Source organism: Plecotus auritus, assembly GCF_963455305.1.
Source record: "Plecotus auritus genome assembly, chromosome: 8".
NCBI lineage: Eukaryota > Metazoa > Chordata > Mammalia > Chiroptera > Vespertilionidae > Plecotus > Plecotus auritus.
In genome coordinates, this window is record NC_137782.1 from 61804051 (window position 1) to 61822536 (window position 18486).

General features: G+C 41.4%; 1 protein-coding gene across 2 annotated transcripts in view; it reads left to right on the forward strand.

The window, feature by feature from the left end:
* NCOA6 (nuclear receptor coactivator 6) overlaps positions 1 to 18486 on the forward strand; it is a 103051-nt gene that overhangs the window by 82655 nt on the left and 1910 nt on the right. Inside the window, exons 12-15 of one of the 2 annotated variants that reach the window (XM_080684285.1) lie at positions 157 to 3135; positions 6040 to 6108; positions 9152 to 9188; positions 13903 to 14051. In XM_080684285.1, coding sequence (XP_080540411.1) covers positions 157 to 3135; positions 6040 to 6108; positions 9152 to 9188; positions 13903 to 14051 — 3234 coding nt within the window. The remainder of the gene's footprint in view (positions 1 to 156; positions 3136 to 6039; positions 6109 to 9151; positions 9189 to 13902; positions 14052 to 18486) is intronic. The other variant, XM_080684286.1, reaches the window with a different exon arrangement.

Genomic DNA, 18486 nt, shown 5'->3' on the forward strand with positions numbered 1-18486 from the left:
AAATAATGGGGGGCTGCCCCTGCCCCCCTGGGAGTGGGCATGCCTGAGCTATTTGTGCACAGTTGCCTAAATGAGTATTGTTTGGCAATACTCTGAAGGTAGCAAAGCTTTTCTTGCTAAAAATCTAACTTCCCTGATTTTGGGGGCTTGTTTTAGGTTATTCTTCTCAACCAGTTGAACAGAGGCCACTTCAGCAGATGCCTCCTCAGCTCATGCAGCATGTGGCACCCCCACCACAGCCACCACAACAGCAGCCACAGCCACAACTGCCACCACCACAGCAGCAGCAACCACCACCTCCCAGTCAGCCACAGTCTCAGCAGCAGCAACAGCAACAGCAACAGCAACAACAAATGATGATGATGCTCATGATGCAGCAGGACCCCAAATCAGTTAGGCTTCCAGTCTCCCAAAATGTCCATCCCCCAAGAGGTCCCCTGAACCCAGATTCCCAGAGAATGCCCATGCAACAGAGTGGCAGTATGCCTGTCATGGTCAGTTTGCAAGTGCCACCATCGCCTGATAAACAAAGAATGCCAATGCCTGTGAATACTCCTTTGGGAAGCAATTCAAGGAAAATAGTGTATCAGGAAAACCCACAGAATCCTTCCAGCTCACCACTGGGAGAGATGTCCTCACTTCCTGAAGCGAGTAGCAGTGAAATACCATCTGTCTCAGGAGGCCCAAATAACATGCCTTCACATTTAGTGGTTTCCCAGAATCAGTTAATGATGACACTGCCCAAACCTGGACCATCACCCCTTCCAGCAACTCAAGGTGCAACTCCCCAGCAACCCCCTATAAATTCCCTGCCTAGCTCTCATGGCCACCACTTTCCAAACGTGGCTACTCCAACACAAACATCTAGGCCTAAAACACCAAACAGAGCCAGCCCCAGGCCTTATTATCCTCAGACACCCAACAACCGCCCTCCCAGCACAGAACCTTCAGAGATCAGTCTATCACCAGAAAGACTCAATGCCTCCATAGCAGGACTGTTTCCCCCACAGATTAATATTCCTTTACCTCCTAGGCCAAATTTAAACAGGGGCTTTGATCAACAGGGCCTAAATCCAACAACTTTGAAGGCCATTGGGCAAGCACCTTCAAATCTTACCATGAATAATCCTTCCAACTTTGCTGCCCCACAGACTCACAAATTAGATTCTGTGGTGGTGAATTCTGGAAAGCAGTCTAATTCTGGAGCAACAAAACGGGCAAGCCCAAGCAACAGTCGCAGGTCTAGTCCTGGGTCCAGTAGGAAAACCACTCCAAGTCCTGGGAGACAAAATTCAAAAGCCCCTAAACTTACTCTGGCCTCGCAGACAAATGCAGCCCTGTTACAGAACGTGGAGTTGCCAAGAAATGTATTGGTCAGTCCCACTCCTTTGACTAATCCCCCTGTACCTGGGAGCTTTCCTAACAACAGTGGGCTGAATCCTCAGAATTCTACCATGCCTGTGGCTGCCGTGGGGGGCACTCTTGAGGATAACAAGGAGAGCTTGAATATGCCTCAGGACAGCGATTGCCAGAATTCCCAGGGTAGGAAGGAGCAGGTAAACGTTGAGCTAAAAGCAGTACCTGCCCAAGAAGTTAAAATGGTCCCTGAAGATCAATCCAAAAAAGATGGGCAACCTTTGGATCCTAACAAACTTCCCAGCGTCGAAGAGAACAAAAATTTGGTGTCACCTGCTATGAGGGAAGCACCAACATCATTAAGTCAACTTCTTGACAACTCTGGAGCTCCTAATGTGACCATTAAACCCCCTGGGCTTACAGATGTAGAAGTAACACCTCCAGTAGTTTCTGGTGAGGATCTGAAAAAAGCATCTGTCATTCCCACACTGCAGGATCCGTCTTCTAAAGAACCCTCAAATTCCCTAAATTTACCTCATAGTAATGAGCCGTGTTCAACCCTTGTTCATACAGAATTGAGTGAGGTCAGTTCTAATGTTGCACCAAGCATCCCTCCAGTAATCTCAAGACCTGTCAGCTCTTCCTCCATTTCCACTCCTTTGCCCCCAAATCAGATAACTGTTTTTGTAACTTCCAATCCCATTACAACTTCAGCTAACACATCAGCAGCTCTGCCAACTCACCTGCAATCTGCACTAATGTCAACAGTCGTCACAATGCCCAATGTGGGTAGCAAGGTTATGGTTTCTGAGGGACAGTCAGCTGCTCAGTCTAATGCCCGGCCTCAGTTCATTACACCTGTCTTTATCAATTCATCCTCAATAATTCAGGTTATGAAAGGATCACAGCCAAGCACAATTCCTGCAGCCCCACTGACAACCAACTCTGGCTTGATGCCTCCCTCCGTTGCAGTTGTTGGCCCTTTACACATACCTCAGAACATAAAATTTTCTTCTGCTCCTGTACCGCCTAATGCTCCCTCCAGTAGTCCTGCTCCAAGCATACATACAGGTCGACCCTTGGTCCTTAACTCACGAGCCACCCCTGTTCAGCTTCCTTCCCCGCCTTGTACAACTTCCCCATTTGTCCCACCTCATCCCCCTGTCCAGCAAGTGAAAGAATTGAATGCAGATGAGGCTAGTCCTCAGGTGAGCACCTCAGCAGATCAAAGCACTCTGCCCTCTTCACAGTCAACTACGATGGTTTCTCCCCTTTTGACCAATAGTCCAGGCTCCTCTGTCAACCGACGAAGCCCAGTTTCATCTAGTAAGGGCAAAGGAAAAGTGGACAAAATCGGCCAGATTTTGCTAACCAAGGCATGTAAGAAAGTTACAGGCTCTCTTGATAAAGGGGAAGAGCAATACGGTGCAGATGGAGAGACTGAAGGCCATGGGGTTGAGACCACAGCTCCAGGGCTTGTGGGAACAGAACAGTTACCCACAGAACTGGACAGTAAAACCCCAACGCCCCCAGCACCCACTCTGCTAAAAATGACCTCTAGCCCCATGGGCTCGGGCTCCACCTCAGCAGGACCCAGCTTACCTGGCAGTACCCTCCCCACCAGCGTACGCTCAATTGTAACCACTCTTGTACCCTCTGAGCTCATCTCCACGGCGCCAGCTACAAAAAACAATCATGTTGGCATAGCATCTGAGCCACTTGCAGGTGGCCTAGTGGAGGAGAAGGTGGGATCCCATCCAGAGCTGCTTCCCAGCATAGGTATGTACTCGGGCCTGGCATCATCTCCTCCTGTCCGTTTTTTGATGACTTATCCCACAGAGAAAGCATGATTCCTTTTCTACTTGGAGGAAGAAGAATAGGCTAAATGGCAATAGTGGTGTTTCATTTATTGGAAGTACATTGGGGAAATATATTTTTTAAATCCCATGTTACGCTTTCATTGACTAACGTGGTCCTGAAATAATGATATGCCTTTCATTTATATAGTTTTCCATTTTACAAGGGAATTTTTCTACGTATGTCACATCATCTTCATACCAAACTATGTTAGGTAGCCCTAACCCCATTCTATGGGTGAGTAGATTGAAGCTCAGAGTAGTTCAGTATTTGTTTAAAGTGTATATTGTTAGTCTCTAGTTTGACATTGACCCTGAAATATAAACAGCAGCTTCTGCAGGTTCTCCTTACCATGGTAAAAATGCTCTCAGCAGTTTCAGAATAGGGTTCTCCTAGCCCCTTCCTCACTCTACTCTGTCCCAGAGACTATTCCATCCAGACTGCTGCTCCAGAAAATCAGGTTTCATGATAATAGACATGGGCAAAACAAAGTGCTTAAGAGACAGGCTTGGGTTGGTATCACAGCACCAGCATTTACCAGATAAGTGGGCTTTTAGGCAAGTTCCTTCACCACTCCAAACTTCAGTTTCCTTCTTCGTTATATGGGAACAATAATAGTTGTAAGCATTGAATGAGATGATGCATATAACGTGCTTAGCACAAAACTAGAATATAGTAATAATTTAGTAAATGGTAATAAAATGGTTATCAGTTTCTTTTTTATGCAGTCTCTTTGTAAATTAGTCTATTCCGGTTATGTGTATCTAGTCCAGATTATTTCCTCTGTTAAAGTGGCCTAACAATGGAAGCATAGTTTTCTAATACTTCCCCCTCTTCCCTTTGCACTCATCTCCCTCATACACACACACACACACACACACACACACACACACACACACACATGTTCCTCCTTCTGTGAATCTTAAGTGGTACAGAAGCTAGGAAGGACCTTTGATATATCCTAGGCCAGTTAATAGTGCCTATCTTGTTTATGCAGCCAAAATGCTTCGAGTGCCTACCCCTGCGTGGTAAGCACCCAGGAAAAGGGGCAGAAAGAACACAAGCTTCAGGGTAAGATCAGAGTTAATTCTAGCTCTACTGGTTACCAATCAGAGTTGGATAAATTCCTTAACTTCTTATAAGCCCATGTGCTTCACCTGTAAAATGAAGATTGTAATTCTTGACTCAGAATTTATACAAAGATTCAATGAGCCTAGCACAAAGGGGCCAGCACACTGCCTCATAGAGCTTTGGAAAGGTTAATTCCCCTTCTCTGCCTTTTCACTTCAATGCTCAAGATACAGAGAGGGATAAAGGCCTTTAAGGAGTTCACTGCCCTTGCAGGAAATACAGACTTCACAGGGCTAAGCGCTGTAGGGTTCTGGTTCTAGTTCCACTGAGGTAGGTGAGCCCTAAGGATTAAAAAGCAACCTCATATTACTTAAATATAGTCTCTGCTATTAAATGTTTCCATTCTACTTCATTTCAGGGAACTTTTCCCTCTGGTACCAAGAAAATAATAATGAAGTTATTAGAAAATATTTTTATCTGGATCATACATAATCCTAGGGAAATGTGTGAGCCTTGGGAAGATGAACCAGCAATTGGAAAAGTTCTTAATTTTAGTTAAGATTGTTTCCATTTTTTTTTTCAAGGGGCTGCTGTGCTTTCACCTTGAAAATGTGAGAAAGCAATACTGGAGTTAAAAGTAGAAGTTAAGTTATAATTTTAAGCTTTATCAGATAAGCATATAAAAATTCTTAATACAAATGCATTATTGACTTTTTACCTAGTGGGGAGAGAAATCTAAAAATTCATAATTTCCTTAGGCGGGTAAAACTTAATGCAGTTTATCTAGGATGTTAGACTGAAGTATCAGGATGGGAGGACATACCCTTGAGTGACTGTGGCATATCTGTGCCCTTTAATATTTACTGTATGATCCAAGAAGTTTCCATTCTAGTATTTATTGTGTATTCTATTCCATTCCTCTTCAAGGGCCTACGTTCTCTCTGTCCTTCAAAAACCTAATTCTTATGTTTCTTCCTTTAGTGTATCTTCCGATTTCTCAGTTTAGAATTGATCTCCCATGCTTTGGACTCCCATAGCACTTTATATGAATCTCCATATAACATCACAGTGCATTCCAGCGTGCCACATATGTATATCTTATCTTTAATACTAGATTGAGTTCCTGATGGGCAGAAAGGATGTAATTTGGTCTCTAAGGGTGCTTGGCACAGTGGCTTGCCCCTAGTAAGTTCTTGGTACCTGTCAGATAAGTAAATAACATATCAAATTAATTTTTTAAGTATGATTTGAATACCTGTTTTCTATCCATTGCTCTTGCCAGGTGCTGTAGAAAAGTACAAAATAAATTATATGGTTCATTTAAAATCTCAAGGAGTGTTAGTCTTTAGAGGGATGAGACAATTTTTTAAATGGTAAGGTGAATGGTGTAATTCATTGTTCCTCTGAAAGTGGTTTGGTTTGCCTACTAAGGTATACTTTTGGGTTTTTTAAAGACAGGACAGACCCCAAGAAGCAAAAATTATGAGTGCTATTGTTCTCATAGCCACCTCCTTCCTTGATCTTTGTACACACAAAAAGGAAAAACAAATATCCCTAGTGTTAGTCTTTATTACTCAGTATTGTAGTAGTTAATTTTTTAAGTAAGTTTTGAAATATACTTTCAAAGTCAACTTCAAGTACTGTGTTCTAAGAGTATATATATTTCAGCAGTTACTTAGACCTTGATTCAATCAATGCTTTCTGTTTTGTTTAGAAAATAAAATAAAAGACCTATGTGTTTTTTTCTTGCCTTAGCCCCTTCACAGAATTTAGTCCCAAAGGAAACTCCAGCCACAGCACTGCAGGGGTCTGTTGCCAGACCAGGTAAGGTGCACTTTGGAAAAACTCTCAGAGTGGAATGGGTTACAAGTGAAGGAACTATTGCTGTCCTGAATGTGCCAGGAAGTGGCTGAAACTATCTTTTTTTTTTTTTTTAACATATTTTATTGATATTTTACAGAGAGGAAGGGAGAGGGATAGAGAGCTAGAAACATCGATGAGAGAGAAACATCGATCAGCTGCCTCCTGCACACCCCCCACTGGGGATGTGCCCGCAACCAAGGTACATGCCCTTGACCGGAATCGAACCCGGGACCTTTCAGTTCGCAGGCCGACGCTCTATCCACTGAGCCAAACCGGTTTCGGCAAGCTGAAACTATCTTAATCAGTTTGCTTCAGAGCAGTCTTTGGTTAGTGGCAGAGCTTGTGAAGTACTATTTGAGGTTATTTTTCCCCCCAACCAGCTTACTCTCTTACACATTCCTGGTGTCAGCCAGGGAACTCAAGAAGAGCATCTCAGTGCCCATTGTCTGTCTGTCGCCCAGCCATGGGTAATTTCCATTGCAGAGTTCACCCTGTTCCATAACCCTGGTATTCATAGCTGGCAGCTGACTGGCTAGAATATAGTACTTACTGGGGTGACAAGTGTTACTGCACTAAGATAGTAATTGCATTATCATAATAGGAGTGGAGGCTTGTTTTGAGAACCTCTGCTACAGTGAGGTAGCAATTCCTTCAGGGAAACAGAGTCATTTCAGTCATCTCTGGATGGCATTAAGTTTCTTCTCATGACCAAGATACTGTAAATAGCACTAAGGATGGTGTTTTTGGAAGGTGAAGTTGATGGTAATCTGACAAATAATTGCTGTGGGATGCTGGGTCAGCTCTGAATGCATGAGAATCTTGATGGCAATAACAGCACTGCCTTCATAGATTAGAGTGCCAAACAGATAAATAACATAGATATGTTGCAGTTTAGTCTTGCCCACATCATTGTCACTGTAGGTCATTCTAGGGGGTACCAGAAAAAAAAAAAATGACGTATGATTGCTTTCCACAAGTAGGTTAGAATCTCATTTACAGCACAATTGATACACTTGACAACATTTATAAGCAAGAAACAGTCATGTTTAATTTTGTGTGTAAGCCAGTGAAAGTGAGGTATCACTTGTGATTGATTATGTTTTAAACCTGCTTCAGAGTGCTCTGTCCTGTGTGACAGGACTTTCTACTGCACACTCTTGGTAAAATCAGGCCTCTGAACAAATGAATGAACAAAAACATTTCAACCACCCAGACTCTTCCTTAGCTACCATCTGGCCACACGATACCTGACATTTGTGGGAATGGAACAGATTATTTAGACAAAGGGTTACGATGGTAAACCTCATTTTTGGTGAGAAAAGGAGCAACTAAAAAAGGGAAGGGAATTCTGTTTCCTGTCCCAAGTTTTTACTTCAGAAAATGGGCTTTACCATATCTTATGTTCTCCTCAGAATAACTGGCCCAAGAATCCTGTTCCTTTTCAGAGTTTGACTTAGATGAATCTCCTTAAAATACCCCCAAAGCCACTAATTGCCTTCACCAAACCCTTTTTGATCCCAATTTACATGAATTAACTGTGATAGTATTGAATTTTGTTCCAAAAGAGCAAGCTAATCAAGATTTTTTTGTAATTACCCTCTTTTGACAAAGCCATTTTCATTTTTTAGCACATTACCTATGTTTCTTTGCTCCAGCAGAGCCGGTAAAGCAGCAGAGACTCATGAGTTGGCATCTGTTTCTTAGGGAGGGGTTTCCATGTTATATGGGTCAGATATGGGGAGCTTAGGAGCAAATAAGCAAGGATTCTTTTCTGCCAGCATGTTGCATTAAAGGCAGAGTAATCCAGCCCCCTCGCATGAAACTGCATCAACATGAGCATCATAGCAACAATAATAATAACTAATACTAGGGGATAGGAGTGGGGTGGAGCGGGTCAGTGGGGAGAGGAGAACATATGTAATACTTTCAACAATAAAGACAAATTTAAAATGTTGTAAATAAATTACTTTAAAATAATAATACCTAATACTGAGTTATTACTAAGCACCAGGTGCTGTACTAAAATTTTTATATGTGGTATTTCATTTAATCTTTGAAATGGGTAAAGTGGTTTCAGATGAGGCATTGAGCACAGAAAGGTCAAGTAATCTGTTTAGGGTCACATGACTAATAAGCAATGAAGTCATGATTTTAACCTAGGCACTCTAGGCTTCATTGCCTTTAAGGAGATTACCATGTAAGCAAGAGGGTATGTTAGACATGTACACTGAGTGAGATGCTGAATTCTCTAAAAGTAGGGACAGGACTGTAGGAGACTAGAGTCAGGAGAGATCATTGTTATCTGATGCATCCGGGAAGTCTTTTAGAAAAGATGGAACTACCTAAAGGCATATAATGTAGGAAAAAGATGTTTTTCTGCTGGAGCTGAGAAAGAAGTGCCTGGTAAAACCATAGGATGCTTATTTAAGCAAAAGGCTGGTAGACAAATTACTGAGATTTTTCTTTCTTGGAGGGCATTGCTGGGAGGTTGAAGAACAGGAACATAATGGGGTCTGTAGGCAATATCTTAAAGCAAAGCTGTCTGCCCTCTAAAATTCCATGAGGAAGTCCTTTGAAGGAGAATGCATTCTTAATAGATGTTTAAGACATATTGGAAGATTACTGTCATTTTTAAAAAAGTGTCAAAAGAGTGGAAATATTTTAAGAATGTAAACAAATTTCTTCTACGTGAGAGAAAGAGGCTTATTTTACTAACCTAGTTATACCTGGGTGGAATATTAACCAGGCAGTGTGAATTTAGTTCTATTGATCCAAACAGGATTATTTCACAGTGTGGAGTAAAAATAAAAATAGACCAAGTATGTGTCTTATGCCCCAGACAACTGAATTGTGTCTGTGCCAGCTCTGTCTCTATACCATGTGGGCACAGAGACATGTTAGCCTAAATAGGGCATTCAGAATCTTGTAGACACCTAGCTTCTCCCTGTGGACATTTACACCATACACTTCCACATCTCATTTCTGTCCTTTGTATTTTTTACAGAACTCGAGGCAAATGCTGCCATAGTCTCTGGACAAAGGTAAGATGATCATTTCTGCAGACATAGCATCAATATGGCATAAGCCTCTTTGAAGGGTATCTGCTTTCTTAGCCTTGAAACCCCTTCTAAAGTAGGGAGCTGTCATGAGTCCTAACCTTTCAGAGGTGACATTTTTTAAAATAAAATTTGGTGGCTAAATATCGTTCTTGATTGTTTTGAAAACTAAATGAGATAATATGTTCAGCACTCAGCATAGTGAGTAAGTAGTAAATGTCCAGTATATAGGAGCTGTTGCTATGGTAGTCATTAATAATAGTCCTTGCAACACCTTCTGAAGTATAGCTGTTTGATCCTCAAGGCAGAAGAGAAAGCCCGGCGTGGTCTGACCCCAAAACCCATGCTTTATCTATGCTGTCTCACATAAACTAACAAAATGAAATACAACTGTGGCTTCCACCTCATTAGCCCCATGGAGAGGAGTATTGTTGTTTTCAAAAAGCCATTCCTTTTCAGTGTAGGAATACACTAGATAACATTTCAAACAATTTCTCATATTTGTACATCAACTTAGTTTGTAAAACACATTCACAATCATTCTGTCATTTAATCCTCATATTGACCCTATGCAGTGGTAATAATAGCCAGTATTTGTTTGAATGCTATTCTATGCCATGCACTGGACTACAAGCTTCCTAGATGTATTACCTCATTTGATTTTCACAGTATCTATTGGGGAAGTAAATTCTCTTTTACAGATAAGGAATGTATAGATAAGAGAGGTTAGCTAATTTATCCAAGGTAACAGATTTAGTAAATGGTGAAGCTGAGATTCAAACCCAGGCATCCTGACTCCAGAGCCCTCACATTGCACTAACGTATTGTGAATGAGATTTATAGATCAAGAATCTGAAGCTTAGAATTACAAATCATGTCCAGTAAATGCATAGTAAGACTTAACCCCTGTTATTCTGGCTCCAAAATCATTGCTTTGTGCCTGTCTAGGCTTTTTGTTTTTGTATTGGGCTAATAATTGAATTCATTTACATTTCTCAAGCCTACACCAACTATATGGCTAGAGAAAGAAGATAGTCAGACCAAAAAGTACCCTTTGGGTATTTGTTTCTAGAGCTACAAGAACATTGATCATATAAACACCAGGACAGTATTGCTGTGGCTTTTGTTTTGACAGAGAAAGAGGCACCTCCATTAGAAATCTTTCTTCCTCGGAGGCTTTGACCATTTTCTGGGCTCCCAGCCAGAAAGCCGTCTTCACCGCTTCTAAAAGGATATGTAAATCTCTCTGACTTGTAATTCCACCCCAGCTTCAGCCTCACCTCTCCTTGACTTACCTTGGCTTCTGGGGCAGTCATTACATATAAAACTAAGATAATGAACAGTGTGGCTAAATTCCCAGCTATAGAGTCACTAGCAAAGGGTCCGCTGGCAAGAGTGAACAGATCAGAAAATTACAAAGAAGAAAATTACCAGTAAACCAGTATTCCTGTGACTCAACAATATTCACTGTGTATAGTGTTTATATACAGGTGTCCCCCAAAAATGTATACGCATTTTAACAGTGGATAGCTCAGTTTTAATAAAAATGGTATGTATGTTAATAAACACTGCCTTTATAGCCCTAGCTGGTTTGGCCCAGTGGATAAAGCATTGGCCTGTGGACAAAGGGTCCTGGGTTCGATTCTGGTCAAGGGCATGTACCTTGGTTGCAGGCTCCTCAGGCCCTGGCCCTGGTTGGGGCTTGTGCAGGAGGCAACCAATTGATGTGCTTCTCTCACATTGATGTTGCTCTCTCCACTCTCCCTAAAAATCAATGGAAAAATATCCTTGGGTGAGGATTAACAACAGCAACAACAAAAAACAAATAAACCCAGCCTTTATAATTATTCAAAGCGTGTGTATACATTTTTTGGGACACCCGATATACATGCTATTCATTGTATACACACACACGTATATCTCACACATATCCATTCATATGTGGTTATGTATATATTCAATATATATTATGAAAATGGGATTATACTATACATAATGTTGGTAGCATTTTTCCTCACTATGATACCATGCACATTGTGTCCATGGGCTATGCATACATTCATATATATTTTCTTTCATACTCTATATCCCCATGACTATTCTGTAACTACCAATTAGTATGCTAAATCCCTTCACCTTTTTCACCATCCCTCCAACCTCCCTCCCATCTCATTTATTGCCATTTTATTATTCACACTGGGGGCCCAGTGCATGAATTCGTGCATCTTGAAAGGAACTGTGGGCCGCAAGGCTGCAGTGGACACAGGGGCAGGTCTCCATGCCCCTGCCCAGCCCCTCCTGCCGCGGACCCTGGTCCCCTGTGTGCCGGCAGCCCTGCTCCCACTCCTGCACTGCCCAGCTCACACCTGCTGACAGCATGGAGCGATTGGGGCTGGCGCCAGCAGGAGGTGCAAGCAGGGCCAGCGCCATCAGTGGATGCGAGCAGCAGCTGCTGCCCTGATCGCCCCTCAGGAGCAGGGGGAGGTGGAGAAGCCCTGAGGGGCAATCAGGGCCAGCACTGGGCACTGGCAGCGGGTGCAAGCAGCGGCTCAGGCTCCAGAAGCAGATGCGAGTGGGGCTGGTGCCAGCAGCAGGTGCAAGCACCAAGCAGGACTGCAGCACACAGGAGTATAGAATTTTCAGTAACCACCAGAGGCTTGCCCCAATGACAGTGATTGGCACCCTGCCTTAGTCTGGCACCTGTACTCACCTGCTCCACCATCCCGCCGCAGCCGACACCCGCCATGTTCCACGCTCTGCCACCTGCTGCAGATGCCCGCCATGTTCCGTGTGTGCTCCCTTGGTGGTCAGCGCACGTCATAGTGAACAGTTGTTCAATTGTTCCACTGTTCGGTCTATTTGCATATTAGGGTTTTATATAGATAGATATTTTATCCTTTTTTTTTATATTTAAAAAAAAGCCACTGGAAACTGCTTGGATGGGCCAGGTTGTGTGGGGGCAGAACCTCAGGGAATCACCAGGGAGGGGTGGACAGTGTAAGCCAGGTTGATGGAATCTCAGATATGGTGCCTGCCTATCAGCTCAGTCTTGATGTGGCTTCTTTATTTTTTATTCTTTATTTTTGTTATTGATTTCAGAGAGGGAGAGAGAGAAGCATGAATGATGAGAGAGAATCATTGATCAGCTGCCTCTTGCACGCCCCCAACTGGGGATCAAACACGCAACCCAGACATGTGCCCTTGACCAGAATCAGACCCAGGACCCATCAGTCCACAGGCTGATGCTCTAGCCACTGAGCCAAACTGGATAGGGCTCGATGTGGCTTCTTTAAATTCTTAGTTGTAGGACTTGCATTCATCTAGATTTAAGGCAGTTCTGAATGATGGTTGTTCTGTAATTTGGTTGTATTTTTGATGTGCTTCTGGGAGGATTCCAGTACCACATTTACCTACACCATCATCTTGACCAGAAGTCTCATGAACAGTTTTTTGTGGTTTTTTTTAATATATTTTATTGATTTTTTGCAGAGAGGAAGGGAGAGGGATAGAGAGTTAGAAACATCGATGAGAGAGAAATATCGATTCAGCTGCCTCCTGCACACTCCCCACTGGGGATGTGCCCACAACCAAGGTACATGCCCTTGACCGGAATTGAACCTGGGACCCTTAAGTCCGCAGGCAGACGCTCTATCCACTGAGCCAAACCGGTTAGGGCTCATGAACAGTTTTTATCATTAACCTTTACAACATAATTTTCATGACTGCATATAACGTACCATGATTTGATTAACTGATCTATTAAGCATTTATGTCCTGTTTTCATTAATATAAATAAAATGCTTTGACAATCTGGTGTGGAATTAGAGCTCTGTAAAAACATTTGTTTCCTTAGGCATCTAGAAATGGAATTGCTGAGCCAGAAGATTACACTAGGGTTTTTCAGCCTCAGCATTACTGACAGTTTAGATCAGATAATTATTGGGAGAGGGTGCCTGTCTTATGCATTATAGGATGTTTAGTGGCATCCTGGTAGGTGCCACTTAAAGATGTTAATAGCATCCATCTCCCGCCCACCCCAAAATGACAATAAAAAAATGTCTCCCAACATTGCTAAATGTCCCTAAGGAGGCAAAACTACCCCCTATTGAAAACCGTTGCGTTACACAGTTTACACTCCATCAGGAGTTTTTGTACCTATACCCTCAATAATACTGGATATTACCAATTTAAAATCTTCAAATACTAAAAAAGGGTATTAAAATAGGGACAATCAATATATCCACCAGTGTATTGTGAATATATTCCCATGTATATTCTTCTGTAATATGACTTGTAATAAGTCATTATCTGACTACACCAGGTTCATAGTAAATGCCAGAATATGTTAGTAATTTCTAGATTTTAGGTACTCTTAACTTTTGAAGGGGAATAATATTATCTTAGGAAAATGGGTGAGGAAGTTGGGTGATTTTTGTGTGAAGTTCCATGTCTTTTACCTGTTTTACACAATTTCACCAGCATTATGCTTTAATCCTTTATTTTTATTAATGTAATGAATTAGACTCGCTTTTAAATTGTCAGTAATTATAGAAGGTAATTGTGCTCATTGTCCCAGGGTTCTCTCCAGAATGACTATATAGTTCTCCTGCCTTATGAATGAAACTCTTATCTGAAGAACCCGTTTTTGTGTGACTTGATTCCCTCACCTCCTTGGAAACTTTGTGCTTCCGTCTGTCAGCAGTGATCCCAAAGAGATAATTGAAAAGTCCAAAACCCCAAGCCGGAGAAATTCCCGAACTGAAGAACCAACTGTGGCTTCTGAAAGTGTGGAAAATGGACATCGGAAGCGATCCTCTCGGCCTGCTTCAGCCTCCAGCTCTACTAAAGGTTAGCAGTGGGGTGTGGGTACTATTGTAGGTCAAATAGAAGAATGGGATCCTTATCACAGCAGCAGAGGACTTTTTCCTTCATCTTTGCATCTATTTCTCAAACTTGTCAAGTTACTTTGACTTCTCTTTGGTCCTTTATTTGTTAGTTCACTTAACTATGTGGTTTTTGTGTGCGTACACAAGAACAACAAGCACTGTTAGAAAAAAAGAACATAACAGGCAGATTGATTATCACCACTTCAGATATGTCCTCAGTAACATGGCCCAGCCATCTTTCTATGTTTCTGTAATCAACTCTCTTTCCCCCCTCCCTTCTGTTTTTAAACCTACAACCCTTACTTTCTCCTCTCTTCTCAGCAGAGACTCTCACCTCTTCCCAGAGAAAATAGAATGCCTCTACTCTCACTACCAAGACATAAATCTACCAATGTCCTCCTTTGCTCCTACTATAATAGAGCAGCTGTCCCTCCTCAAGTTGAAGGCCAATGCCTTTGATCCCACCTTCTCTGATCTTCTCAAGACCATTACACTACCAGTTTTCTCTTCTCTGTTAACTATTATCTCTTTTTTTAATTAACTCTGCCCTTGGCTTTTATGACCCAGAACTCCCAATAGTTTTCTGACTACTCTGACTGCTTCTTCTCAATCTCTGTACCCAGACATTATGTGTTGGCCTTCCTCAAACTTCAACCCTAAGTTGTCTTTTTTCTTCAACTTGTATTTTCTCCCTAACTTATCTCATTCATGCTTCCCTTCTTCAGTTAGAACCTTTCATAGACTACTCATGAATTGATTTTTGGTACAGACCTCTAGAGATTTTAGATAACTGCATGTATATTCTTAACAGGACCTCAAATTCAACATGTCTGAAAACAGACTTGAGATTTTCACCCCCAGTGTCAGGTGCTCTGCCATTGTTCCCCACCTCAGTGATCTATTATTAGGCAAGTCCTCCTTGGAACCTCTCTCCCTCACTCACAAAAAGCTGCTGATTTTATGTTAGGTGGCCCAAATTCATCCACTTTTTCCATCTTTATTGCTATCCAGCTTAAACCCCTTCAATGATTTACCATTACCATTAGAATTAAAGTCTAAAAGTGTCAACATGGCTCTGGCTGGTGTAGCTCAGTTGGTTGAGTGTAATCCCAAGAAGAGAAATGGAAAGCTGTAACCAGTTTTAGAAAAGTGGTGGGGAATTGGCTTGTGTACTTAAACTGGGCATTATTCCAAAGTGATGATAATCATGTGTTATACATGTTTTGAAGTTTAGCAAATAGCTTAGGAGAAGCCATAATGACTTTATGGTCTTCAGAGGGGTGCTAAGTATCTCCCTAGAGGATGGCAGAGCTCTGGCCAGACCCCAAGAATCACAATTGTGTATAGATCTCCGTATCAGCCCTCAGGTTATCAGTTCTTAACTGTCCTAGGGTAAGTTACCTTTTAAATCAGAAATAAGTGCTGTAGCTCTTTGGATTTTTAAGTGTTAGAGCTATTGGATCCAAATTAAAGCATATATATATATATATATATATATATATATATATATATATATATATATATATATATATAATTTGGCCAGCCATGTTGTATCCAGATGTGAACCAAAGCCATAAAATAGCTTTTCTGTGATTGCATTTGAATGCATATCCATGGAGTGATCATAAAATATCAAGCTGGTTTCTAAAAGTTATGGTTCTCAAACTTGGAAATGTGTAGTACTGGGGACCTGGAACATCTTCCTGCAGCATCAGTTCTTAAAGTTTTGAAGAGAAAAAGCATTTTGCCTTTTTGTACTCATAAGATTTTTGTCAGATATGTAGAAACAAAATCAGAAAATAGTGTGTTTTTCACAAGAATCTTGAAAGCTAAGAAATATTATGAGCAGTTTGTAGTGAGAAGTATTGGTACTTTTGAATTATTGAGGAAACGGTAGCAAACTCCTGCTGTGAGAGCAGAGTTTGCTTATATCATGTTGGTTGAGGCCTATTAGACTGCCAGCTTGGAGCAGGTGGGATGGATGATTTCTGGGCAAGTTCAGGGAGGCCCACATGATTGATAGGTTACGCTCTAATCTGTTGTTTTGTTTTTAGATTGTTAGATTTCCCACACACACACTCTTAATTACAAACACAGGAATTGGCTCCCACAAATCAGTGAACTCTTTAAAATTGGACTTGATCAGAAGTGTTGTTTATAAATATGAGTAGTTCTACTCCTGGCATGAGGAATTCCCCATTAACACAGAAATGATTCTTTTTCCCTTATCATTCTTTATTTACTCTTCTGTGTATAATTTTGTGTTATATTTTCAACCAGGGAAAAGGACCAGTAGTTAAAAACATGAGCTTCAATGCATAAGTTAGAAACCAAGGAAAATAGGCTAATATTAGGGAAGTTCATAGCAACCTGTAGTCATCAGCAGCTGTGGGTGTCCCTGTGGGGCCCTGAGATACCTCTGACAGCAAAGTGTGGTGAAAACCCGACCATACCCACAGCCAGTGACTTGAGAAGCAACAACATTCTAAAAACATAGAATGGCCTGCCCGGCGTGGCTCAGTGGTTAAGCGTCGAAGGTCATGGTTCGATCCCAGTCAGGGCACATGCCCGGGTTGTGGGCTCAATCCCTGATGTTGGGCGTGCAGGAGGCAGCTGATCAATGATTCTTCCTCATCATTGAAGTTTCTATGTCTCTCTCTCTTTCCTTTCCTCTCTGAAATAAAAAAATATATATATAAAAAACAATAAAAACATAGAGTGTACAGATATTCTTAAAACAGAAGTGTTGTTGTTGTGGAAATACAAATGAACAGACATAATTAGATATATCTTATGGGAGAAAAACCCTGAACAATAACTGTCTGAAACTGCATTCTTGTTGCATCATTTAGAAACCAGACATGCAAATTTTGAAAGGAAATGTTCAGAATTTTTTTACAATTAAATAGAAATCTTGGCTAGAAGTAGTACAGTAAAAACCCAATGAAGTGAGTAAAGTCAAGTTCAGTTTCTAAAATTCCTCGAAAGTAAAGCAAAGCCCACCTACTAGAAGATTTAATAGAGTCTTGTACTGTAGATTTGGCCAAGTTTGCTTAATGTCAAAATGAGACAACCAGGTTGAAAAAATGCCCATATCAAATTACCAATGTAAATGGACAACTTCCTGAAAGACCGTTATTAACCCAGTTTTTTTTTTACTATATAGTTAGTTCTAAAATATGAATATATGAATGCTGTAACTCCACTATTAGTTTCTGATCTATTTGTATATCTACCTTTACATTAATTTGTAAAATCCTTGGTGGTTTAAAAAGCAATTTTTTCGACAATATATGTGATGGTTTTGGGGTTTTTTTTGCCAGTATGATATTGAAGGGGGGGGTCTTGGGATTGGGATTATGCTCAGTCAGATAAACTAGGCAACCTTTAGGAACATGCCTGATGCACACCCTGAAGGTACCATCAGTCACCTAGAATTCCTTACCTTAAAGGGTTTGCCTCTAGATTGTACTCAATGTAGTAAAAATGGTAACATTTCGTTGAGAGTATAAAATTGAATCACAAAACAAAAAACTCATCTTTTCAGACAGATTTATATACACATTAAAAATGAGTTTGGCCCTAACCGGTTTGGCTCAGTGGATAGAGCGTCGGCTTGCGGACTGAAGGGTCCCAGGTTCGATTCCGGTCGAGGGCACATGTCTTGGTTGCGGGCACATCCCCATTGGGAGGTGTGCAGGAGGCAGCTGATCGAGGTGTGCAGGAGGCAGCTGATCAATGTTTCTCTCTCATCGATGTTTCTAACTTTCTATCCCTCTCCCTTCCTCTCTGTGAAAAAGCAATAAAATATATCTTTAAAAAAAAAAAAAAGAAAGAAAGAAAGAAAAAAAATGAGTTTGTTCTGTGACCCAGATTGGCTAGATTTATCCAGGGAAGGTGATAAGAGACTTCAGAATCAGGTCGATATGTTTTTTTCCTCATGGTATCTTTTAGATAACAGCCTCCACCTGTATCTAAAAGATTACTTTTTTTGTTTCTAGCACAAATCAGTTGTTTACTCAGGGTCCCACTCATTGATTCATCCTCAAGAGCAGAGGCAGCCTGCCAGATCTTTGGGTTCTTTGGAGCAGTAACAGTTAGAAGGAGATGGGGAGGGAAAGCCTGAGGTTGCTTACCCAGGTCCCCCTCCCTACACACTCTTCACCTCTTTTCCTAGCCACATATGTGTTTCTCAGACACACCACTTGATTCTTCATATCACAACAAAGGAAAAGCTTCCAAAGTTGACCTAATTAATATTTTTCTAAGGATGAATATTCAGTCAAGACAAAACTGTATATTTTTACTGCAAATGACCAGCTTGCTACTGTGACAATGAAGCTTAAATGTTGAAAGTAAAAGAATTGATTAAGGGGAATTTTGGTTGTGTGAGATGC